Genomic DNA, 11352 nt, shown 5'->3' on the forward strand with positions numbered 1-11352 from the left:
AACTACTTCTATGCTACTACAAGTAATAATAATTATAATAATAACTAGTGGTTTCAGTCACATGAATACATTTGTTTTCAATAATAATAATAATAATAATAATAATAATATATAATTTTGTATATTCACTACAAAATTAAAAGCATCAGTCGTACTAGTAATTGTAGCTGAAATTGTGATATTAGTTCAACTGAAGCTACAGTCAAATAGAGAAGTGCGAAAGCTCATTCTTGGGTGTGTTCTGTTGCGTACTACTCCAGCCTTTACGGTAATGATCCCATTCTTCCGTTGTCCCTGTGGCCGTGTTTTTTCTGAGAGAAGAGCAGAGTGCCTGCCTGGGAATTTTCTGAAAGCACATCAGCGGCCACTGCCATGGCTGAACGCCGCGCATTCGCCCAAAAAATCAGCAGGTAAAGACCGGAGACTCCGAAATGAGCGCTGTAAATGAACACCCTTTTCTTTTTGCTTTCATGTGGGTCTCCCTCAGACCACCGCTGCAGGGAAACCCTGCTAAAGGAGGCCCAGTAAGCCTGGCTCCTCCTTGCTAACCTCTCGTTAGCTGTAGCGGCAGAAGATGCTCAGACCCACCCAGACAGACAGCTGCACTGCTAGCTACTACTTTCAAACTACACTAAATGCAAACAAATGGTTGATGGGAATGTGTATACGGATATATTTTGGCATGAAAAAAATATTTCCGATAGCTGTCCCATCCCGAAAAAGGCTGAACTATAATGAAAAGAAAACCGTTAATTCTGGTCTGTTAGCTGTCTCGTCTACAGTAGCTAACGATGGGAAGCTACTGTAACCGCTGCTGACTCTCATAGAACTTTGTGCAGCTATGTGTTTAAGATGTCTGTAGATCACAAACGTGTAACTTTGATTAGAAATAAATGCCTTTCCCAAGAGCAGCTAAACGCTGTGATAATCTGCTCTCGGCTCCTCAGACAGATCAATGTAATCTCCTTAACAAAGGGGCTTTGTGCAAGCTGTCAAATGCCACCATTCCTTCTATTCTACACTTCAGCAGTCCAAATGGACGCATTTCATCTTTTTTTTCCCTGATGACTTAACGGACAGACAGACAAGTCACTATGCATTTGTTAGAGGAAAACGCCCACTTGTTTGCTGTTTATGAATTCTGTGCGATACGATCTGATGAAGAATGAGGAAATCTGAAAATTGAGGAAGAATAACATTCTAACTGCCATCTCTTTATGTTCTTAAAAAAAGAGGAATCAAATCATCAATTATCTTTTGTATCATTGTGTACATTTGGCATTGATGTTGTCAAGATAAATCTGCTAATAAAACCAAAATGTAATTAACGGTATTAAGTATTATATAGTGTACACACTACAAAATTAACACAATTACCACAACTGTGAGTTAAAGATTACTAGATCTCTTCAAAATATCAGAATTTTAATTCTGAACTGCAACCAGTGTAAAATGTTATGTCCTCTTATAATCATACTTAATAATTAAAAATAATGTAAATCTTTTCTGCATTTTTTAAATTAACTGTTCATTTGCTTAACCTCAAAACATTAATGAAGGACACAGAAGGTTTCAAAGCATGATCACAAGCCATTTGGTAAAAAACAAAATCATGTCTTGGCAAGTCTGCAGTTGTCCAGTAGTTTTAATTCTGAATAGTGGATTGATGCAGTTTGGGATACTTTTTAGTTATGTTTTAGTTATTTTTAGCTGTGTTCCTTGATCTTCCTGCTTACTTCACCTTTCAGATCTTTAATTGTATAAAAACATGAGAAAATCATCTATCATTAACTTCAAGTTCATATTTATGTGGTACTTTATGTTGACTTGCCACATAAAATTCCAAAAAATACTTGGATGTTTGTGGTTTTAACATAACAAGTTATATCAATGAGAATGAATACTTTCAATTGTACTAAATCAGGAGACAGAAGTGTTTTTTGTGTGACAACAACCCTCTACTATTTAAGATCTACCAACTGAGTCCTAACATGTTTTGTCTGCTTTTTAGTTTCTTGACTTTTGTGATCGCAAATGCTCAAAAGTACAGAAATACAAGTCAAACTTTTGTTTACTTTACTTTCATTGTAGAAGACAAAGTAAAGGCTGTTTAAATGGTTGATCTTATTCATCTTACTGAATAACAAAAAAATCCGTCTAAGGCATGTTGATGCTTGTGAAAGTTTTGATTGTGTGACACTAAAAACAAACTGAATGCATTTCCTTAAACATGTATTATCCACTTGAACTTCTTGTACTGTGACCCTTGTTTACTGTGAGTTCATGTGTTATTTCTAGGTTTTAGTGATGTCCAGAAATTGTGGCCATAAAGCTAGTGTTTACTGAATAAAGACCGGCACGTTGGATCATAGTGCTTATTTTGACTTCTGTTTGGCAGCGTTATCAAGCTCTCTAATGCCACTTGGTTGTTTACATTCTATCTATGATGCAACAGATATGATTAGGTTGTCTCCAGCAAACAGAACAGAGTTTATGGTAGCTCCCTGACCTACTGTACAGTATATTACTTAGAGGATAAAGCTGTTGAGTAACCAGAACGTTGTTTGAATCACCAGGCTGTTTATCATGTCATTTCGTTGGAAGTGTTGTGCTGAAAAACCAGAGACAGATGAGAAAACCCTCTAATAAGTGGGGCTAAAATGTGAGGCTTAACTTGCTTTACCAATCTGTAATATAATAGCCAACTGCTTTCAGCTTTGCTTGAGGCAGTTAACTAACCAAGGCATTTAGGAACTCTAGTAGTTTGAGTTTGATTACATCATAATAACAAACTAATTAGATTTTTAACCATATTATGTAAAGAAGTTGTTTTCGTCCCAATAAATTTAAATAATTTAATTTAAATATATGGCGCACACACACAGCTTCTTTTTATTGTTTTATACATTCACATAAAAATGAAATAAAATTGTATAAAACTGATAAATATTAGAGATGCACCAATTGAGATTTGTTGTCAATTTCCTTTCCTGGCCTTTTGTACAGCTTTGATCAGTCAATGCAGAGGAGTAGCCATAAATCATCTTTTGGAACAGAGGCAGTTTGACAGTGTTTGAATGCAGTTTCTGTAGAATAGAGTTTTACAAATACTTAAAATCAGAATGATTGAGTTAATATTTTAAGCTTTTGTTAGTTTATCTCAGGAGTAAGTGCAGTTTGTATAGTTAGCATGACTAAAACGGCAGGCTCTGTGTAATCTTGGAGAATGTAGCCTCCTTTTGTAAGCTACCGACATTTCCAGAAATAGTTATGTTCTATAACAGAGTTAAAAGATAAAAGAACAACAAAGAGAGCCACTTTGCTGTGCTCTGTTCAGTCTTCCTGTAGCGCAATGTTCTATTAGTCCTTGATTGAGCTATCTGGAGTTTGATTCTCAAACTTGAATCCTGCATTTCTTCCTTGTTCAACCTCTTTCCATCTCCTGTCTAAAGGCCTCTACTTCAACAACATCTTTTTTTTTAAAAAAGGTCTTGTTCTCTTTCACCCTTTTGCAGCATATAATGAATATGTTTCATGGGGTGGTAAAAATAGTTTTCTGTTAAACATAAACATAACACATAACATTAGTCAGTAACAGCTTCCACACTTTAAGAGTGTTGTTGTCAGTTGCACCTGCTAATGCTTAGTATGGTTGACTGATTGGGAAAAACTGATCATGAACCACATTGGTACTGGAGAAAAACATCTGAAGTGAATGTCCAGCTGCCTGCAGCATTCAAACAGTCCAAAATGATGATATCCTTAAAACTGTGCCTTTATGGTACATTCAAGTAAATATTGTACACAGATTTGTTTAAGTATAAAAACAGCTCCAAAGTAATTTAAATCTTTTTTATTCTCAAATGTCTGAAGTGATAAAAACAATTAACAAAACTAATAAGGTACAAGAGTATTCAAGTGCTTTGTTAATATTACAATCAGAGTTCAGAAATTGTAAGTACACTTTTTTGACGTTGACCATCTTTCCTCTGTTCTTCTCTGCAGGACTGTGGCAGCAGAGGTCAGGAAGCAGATAGCTGGTCAGTATGGCGGTTCCCCGCAGCTCTTCAAAAACCTCAACGTTGGAACAACATCTAGCAACACAGTGAGTGATGTAAAGCTGTTTCCACCCAGCTGCTTTCAGCTGCTTGCTTTTCTACACAAAGAGTAGATTGTAATTCAGTGTAGGTGATACACTTTGGCTAATGTTATGATTATGTGAAAGAGTTGACTTGCACTTTCACTATTTAGTATGATAAGGAGTGACAGTTGAATGACTTTGATATTATTGCTGCTGTAGTAATTTTATTGCTGCCTTGCCTAAGCTCTGACAGCTTGCTTGATAAAAGTGTAGTGCTGGGGCACTTGGTGGTCAGTGACAGAGCAAATCCACCATATAGAGAGGCTGCAGTCCTTGACACAGCTTTCCCAGGTTCGATTCCTATTCCAGTGTTACTACAACTGAAGTCTACATGTTCATGATGGATAGGGATTAAAAGTAAAATAGATAAAACAGAGATTTAATGCACTCTGTTAATACAAGTTCCCTTCTTGCTTCTCTAGAATCTTCTGACTTATGCTTTAAACATGTTAATTGCACTGAAAATAGATGAGTTTGAGTCTTCTTAAACTGTCCAGTGTTGTTATTCTCAACCTGGAGAGGTTTGGGATGATGAGTTCCATAATCAAAATCCAATGCATTTTTTAGTTTTCCAACCATCTGGAAAATGGCTGGAGCAAATTGTGCTAATGTCATGGTGCCATTCTGCTAAAAATGGAGCTGATCCAAAAGCTAGAAGTGCTCTACAAAGCAAAAGTAACAAAAGAATGATTCCATACTTTAATTTTGTTGTTCCTTCACTCTATATATGGTGATAAACAACAAGTAAAATAATTCTTCCTTTTTTCCCCTAAACTTTTCTCATTGTCTCTGGCCACCAGGTTCCACTCACAGAGGCAGTGGAACCAGTGGACTTTGAGGAGTATCTCATCACACACCCCCCCATTGTTGAGTCCGGTCCCCTCAGAGATCTGATTGAGTTTCCCCCTGATGACATCGAGGTCACCTACACACCCAGGGAATGTCGCACCGTTGTACCAGCTGTCCCTGAAGAAGGGTAAATAAAAGCTATTTAGCAACACATTTCAGTATAAAGTGCAAAATTTGCAATTAGTGTTCATTTTATAGAGGGTGGACATGATCCATAAAAACAACTGAAAATCACCTTATTATGTCTAATAAACATATTAGACATTTGCTTAAAAAAGCCCTCATTCAGTGGAACTGAATTGACATGGTCTGCTGATATTGTTTTTTTAGCACCATGAGCAGAAGTATCAATTATGTGAGAAGTTCAACTTTTGACTATTGTTCTAAATTATTGCCTTCACCTGATATTTTTACAGTTTGAATAAGATTAAATAGTTAACTGATAAAACACGCTATTGAGTTGAAATCATATAACTTCATAATTGTTTTTTTCTGAAGGTAAAAACAATTATGTTTTTATTAGTTTTGTTTACATTTGTAAACAAAACTTTACAAATGTTTTGTTTACATCAAAACATTTGTAAAGTTTATAACAAACAAATTAATGGAAGATTGATATATTGAGAAGCTTTATGGTAAATGCTGCATCATTTTTATGCATAGCTATTGTACCCTTACATCGCAATATTTTATGGGGTGTTACACAAAACTTGGAAATTAGTCGGATAGGTTCTGTCTTTGTGTATTTGTTTGTAGTTATGCACTGATATTAAAATAATGCTTGTCTGATCGGTTTGCAGGGACACTGACACTCATGTCAGAGATTGTGTCAGATCATACACAGAAGACTGGGCCATTGTTAACAGAAAGTAAGGCTTTCCTTATTAACTCTTTGCACCATTTCATTCCCATATCAGGTGATTTACTGTGTATGTTAACAGCTGCTTCCTCTTTCAGATATCATAAACTTGGCACAGGTTTTAACCCCAACACTCTGGACAAGCAGAAGGAGCGTCAGAAAGGTTTACCTAAGCAAGTGTTTGAGGCCGATGAGATGCCAGACAGCAGCAGCTATCAGGATGACCAGGTACCAGCTTCCAGCCACCCTGTAGCTCTTTATTGGCTCTCCATATCGGGAAGATGCAGTGAATCACACAAGCTGTCCTTTCTCTTGGTCTTGTTCTTTACGTTTTATTATAAGTGTTTCCTAAATGTGATCTTTGTTTTTAGGGTGCATTCAGACCAGCCCCAACTAGTCCACTTTAATCACACTGTAGTTCATGAAAGAAAGAGCTGTTTGTTTAGGTAGGTGTGAATGTGCAATTGAACTCTGATCCAGACCAAAAAACAAACTGTGGTCTGCCTACAAACCTAGGTCTTGGTTCAGTTGAAGTGAATTGCAGTGTGCTTCGAATGCATATGTGAATGCCGAATGTATCGGAGACTGCTCCAAAACTAGGAAATAGACTACAGTTATGGTTTTGACTGGTGTTTGGTGTTTTTTTAGGATGATCTGAAGAGGCGATCAATGTCTATAGATGACACTCCACGCGGCAGCTGGGCCTGCAGCATCTTTGACTTGAAGAATTCCCTCCCAGACGCTCTTCTCCCTCACCTCCTCGACCGTGCCCCCAACGAGGAGATTGATCGGCACAATGAAGACCAGCGCAAGACCAGCCGCCATCGCGAACTCTTTGCTTTACACCCCGCTCTCGATGAGGTAACATTTTGATTCTCAAATTAACATCTTGTCTCTCATAGCTTTTAGCTTTTAGTTTTGTTCATCACTCAATCCAAATAGGACTTTGATTTTTGTTTTAATGACTGCCTACAAGTATATTTTCTGGTGTTCTTCTGTGCTTTCCTTGTGCATGTGCAGGAGGAGCCCATTGAGCGCCACTGTGTGCCTGAAGTACCTAAAGAGCACTTTGGCCAAAGGCTACTCGTCAAATGCTTGTCCTTGAAGTAAGTGGTGGAGAGACTTTTTCAGGAAAAAAGAAAACCTCTCTAGTTATATTTAACTGCTCCTTTTTGCTGACTCACTTGTTTTTACTCCTCCTTTTGAAGGTTTGAGATCGAAATTGAACCCATATTTGCTAGTTTGGCCTTATATGATGTCAAGGAAAAGAGAAAGGTAAGCTGTTATGCTTTTCTCAGTTCCTTTCCTGGCCCTGAGTTGTGCGGTCACTTCTGCAAACCATTAAAATTGTTGGGAGGATAAAGGAAATCTGATGAGTGGACTGTAAAATTTTATGCTGTGCTCTGTTAAGGTTTCAAGAATCTACAGTGGTTAAATCATACACTGGAATTATGTTACAGTAACAAACACTAGAGGGTAGCAGTGGCCTTGAGATGTAGCTCTCTCATATATATTGCCTCGCTTCTGTGCTCTATTGATTCACTAGGGGCTCATTTTTCTCTGAAACTACCATGTTTGTCAGCAACTGTGTGCAAGAAATCAAGTTGCAGTTACCAAGCCATTGGCTAAAAAAAATAATATGTTATTATTATTGTAGTGTATTTGTTGTCATACGGATGCATATTTTGTCTAAAATAATCAAATTATAACTTATTTTCTGTTCCCTTTAGATATCTGAAAACTTTTTCTTCGACTTAAATTCGGAGCAGATGAAAGGAATGTTGCGTCCGCACATCCAGACGGCAGCCATCTCCACTCTGGCACGCTCTGCCATTTTCTCCATCACCTATCCTTCCCAGGATATCTTCCTGGTCATCAAGGTGAAGCAGCTTTGCTATGATTTCGTTTGCGTCAGTGATGAATTTAAAAATTCTTAGCTACTTTTAATTCTTCAGAATTAAAAATGTTAGGGGTAATACTTTATGTTGATTGTAACAGAGATGGAGAAACAATATATTTGAAATACAACATTTGCAACTAACTAGATGGTCTGTGTAGTCACTAATAATTAAAGGAAAGGATTAAAATGTATTTTTATGTTTTAGTAGTTCATAACAAACAAGTTTTTCTGGGATCTCTGGGAAAACATACATTTTTATGCGTTTTGACCTTTCATCCACACAAAAACTCAGTTTGATATTACTAAAAGCAATTATTTATCAGTGGAGATTTCATAAATAGTTTTTGGGTTCACATAAAAATAAAACTTAGTTTTAGGTTTGCACACAAACATTCTGTGGCAAAGAATGTACCAGTATATCCATACTTGCTTTGGCACGATTCCCAATCGACATAGTCTTGTGTTTTATTAACTTTATATTCTAATATGGTATTTAAAAGTAGGTCAACTTATATATCTCTCCACACAACCGAATCTCCTGGCCCCATGTTTAATTCGTAACAGGAAGTAGTGGTTGTCCTGAAGGATTCTGATTGGCTGATATAGCTTTTAGCTTTGCGCAATGTTACCCGCTATAGGTTTGGCATGTTTAAGGGAATATTCTCCATCGACACAGGTTTGTGTTGATGGAGCCTTTTCTGGAAAAAAAAAAAAAAAAAAAAAAAAAAAATATATATATATATATATATATATATATATATATATATATATATATATATATATATATATGCTACACATTAACCTGTTTTTTTTCTTTTGTGAACAGCTAGAAAAGGTACTTCAGCAAGGTGATATTGGAGAATGTGCAGAGCCTTACATGGTCTTCAAGGAATCAGATGCAGCCAAGGTACGATCAGTAGGAATTAGATCAAAAAATAAATGCAGAAATTTTACATCTAAACTGAAGACATAATGTGCAGGTAATCCATATAGTTACCCAGATTTCTTTTTTTAATGGCTTGTTTTGACATTTATCAAAATATACAGTATCAGCATTTAAATTAACTAATAGGAGCGAGGTTGTGCTTCAGGGATAGACCATAATTTGTGATATGGCTCTTTAATTAGTAAATTGCAAGTATGCTTAATTTAATATATTTTTTATAGAACAAAGAGAAACTGGAGAAGCTCCGAAGTCAGTCAGAGCAATTCTGTCAGCGTCTGGGTCGCTACAGGATGCCTTTCGCATGGACCGCCATCCACCTGATGAACATTGTCAACAGCGCCGGCAGTCTGGAGAGAGATACCGAATTAGAGATGAGCCTATCAGGTCTGAATTAGCTGTATAACTCAAGCAAACATTGAAATTAAAACAACAGTATAGACTTGCAATTCTACAAAATGTTTACAGGTATGCATTTAACTGGGTCCAGGGAGGGTTAGAAGCGCTGGCAGCCATGCATGAGCCTTTTGGACCTGTCGGTGCATTCCCACCCTTTAAAACCTTTATCTAAAAACACTTTCTGACAACAAATAGTAAGAAAAGTCAGAGAAAATAAACATCCAACAAAAACATGCAGCTAAATTGATCCTTGGAGTGTTACTTTGAGTTGTTTGTTCAGCCTTTGGTCCTGCAATGTACGTGGTGCAATGCAATGTTTCATCTATGCAATGTTTTCTTTTAGCTGCCTTAGTTGCTGGGCAGATTAGAAATAGCTAAGTTTGGGGTGCTGTGGTGGCGCAGGGGTTAACCAGAACCCACATATGGAGGCCTTAGTTCTTGACGCAGCCGTCGCAGGTTCGATTCCCGGCCTAGCGACCTTTGCCACATGTCCTCCCCCTTTTCTCATTACACTTTCCTGTCTATTCACTATCAAATAAAGGCCACTAGAGCCAATAAAAACTTTTAAAAAATAGCTAAGTTTAAAAGGTTTTTTATTCTAAATTTAGTTTTTCTTTAATGTTTAAAGAGAGAAAAGGCTCATGGTCAGAACGGAGGAACTCGAGCATCATGGGAAGGCGCTCCCTGGAGAGGACCACCAGCGGAGATGAATCATGCAGTCTGACAGGATTTAGGCCTGCAACACTTACCATTACTAACTTCTTTAAACAGGTACACGTTTATTCAGAAAACCCATTATCATTCATTATGGTGTTTTTCTTTTAATAAATTTCTTTGCTTTCATGCTTCCTGATAGGAAGGGGACAGGCTCAGTGATGAAGATTTGTTTAAGTTTCTGGCTGATATGAGGAGACCTTCTTCAGTCCTGAGGAGGCTCAGGCCCATAACAGGTTCTGACAACTCTTTGATGTATCACCTTTTAGGACATTGGAAAAACAGAACAATATTGTTCAGTTTAATTATTTATTTTTTCTTTCCCACCTTTTATCACCATAGCCCAATTAAAGTTGGACATCTCTCCAGCTCCAGAGAACCCCCATTATTGCCTGACTCCTGACCTTACCCAGGTTAAACCTTACCCAGACAGCAGGGTGCGCCCCACCAGAGAGATCCTGGAATTTCCTGCCAGGGACGTCTATGTGCCAAACACCACGTACAGGTACACGAAAATAGTTTTTACTTTAAGAGTTTTCTTTAATTATGTCTGTCTCATCAATTTTAGGAGACCAATTAAATCTCTTCTCATCCATTTACTTTATTTTGAAAATGACTTGATGAATTGGGTCAGTTCACTGCTGTGATTGTAATTGTTTATTTCATTCCTGTTGTTTTGTGAAGGTCATGGTTGCCAGAACCCTGCACACACTGACAGCACCTCCATGCACAGACAGATTCGATCTGTGTACATAGTGGACGTTGTCCACCTGAATAAGGGCTATTTTTGTCAAGGTGACTTAGAAAATTAAATGTTACCAGACAGCAGCCAACAGGGCCCCACTGTTGCCAGACTTGCTGTTTTGCATGTAAAACGTTCTCCATCCAGTAGAGACTGATTTATCACATCCTATGATTAAAAGAATTTTTCAGTTTCTCAGGGGGGAGAGAAAGACGGGGTGGACCTTTTTTATTAGTATGTTTTAAAAGTATCTTCAAATCATACAACACAAAATTTCACCATATTATAATTTTATGATCACAGAATAAATCCAAAAGGACTGACATGTCGGACATGTAAAGGACTAAATACGACATGGCTGACTTCCCAGGATGTCTTCAAAAAGTCATGTCAATGACGATCAAACGTATTTAAATAGTTGACATTGATCAAAGGTAACTGCCTCTATAAAAGCACAGGTTTTAGAAGTTTGTTTGTCTGGCGCAAACAAGCATGTTAGTACAATGTCAGGGCGGTAAGACAATAGCAATAGCCTTACAGAAGTAACATCACTATTTTTTTTAATCAAGTGAGTTGAATTAGTACCAGAAAAATTTCCATTTAAATTGTACTTAGTGATGTACTTTAATTAAAAATAATTTAGACAAGGGGTCTGCAAGCTTTACAATCTCAAGAGCCAATTTTGTTCTCAGTCTAGCAAAACAAAACAAGTGAAGAGCCCCATATGTTACATGATGTTCTGAAAAAAGAAATAACATTTTTAGTTAAAGGAAAAACATGAAGTATTTTTGCTAGAGCGAGAACA

The 11352-nt window shown here is 37.1% G+C and overlaps 1 protein-coding gene across 23 annotated transcripts in view; it reads left to right on the plus strand.

The window, feature by feature from the left end:
- The first annotated feature begins 260 nt into the window (after positions 1–260).
- Positions 261–11352, plus strand: part of dock7 (dedicator of cytokinesis 7) — a 49471-nt gene continuing 38379 nt past the window's right edge. For all 23 annotated transcript variants that reach the window (XM_028028857.1, XM_028028848.1, XM_028028851.1 and 20 more), the window contains exons 1-14: positions 261–410; positions 4006–4105; positions 4942–5117; positions 5791–5859; positions 5948–6077; positions 6498–6710; positions 6870–6955; positions 7058–7124; positions 7580–7729; positions 8576–8656; positions 8917–9079; positions 9720–9862; positions 9948–10041; positions 10148–10310. In XM_028028857.1, the coding sequence (XP_027884658.1) occupies positions 373–410; positions 4006–4105; positions 4942–5117; positions 5791–5859; positions 5948–6077; positions 6498–6710; positions 6870–6955; positions 7058–7124; positions 7580–7729; positions 8576–8656; positions 8917–9079; positions 9720–9862; positions 9948–10041; positions 10148–10310 (1673 nt within the window). In that variant the 5' untranslated portion in view covers positions 261–372. The remainder of the gene's footprint in view (positions 411–4005; positions 4106–4941; positions 5118–5790; positions 5860–5947; positions 6078–6497; positions 6711–6869; positions 6956–7057; positions 7125–7579; positions 7730–8575; positions 8657–8916; positions 9080–9719; positions 9863–9947; positions 10042–10147; positions 10311–11352) is intronic.

This window comes from Xiphophorus couchianus, chromosome 9 (assembly GCF_001444195.1).
Source record: "Xiphophorus couchianus chromosome 9, X_couchianus-1.0, whole genome shotgun sequence".
NCBI lineage: Eukaryota > Metazoa > Chordata > Actinopteri > Cyprinodontiformes > Poeciliidae > Xiphophorus > Xiphophorus couchianus.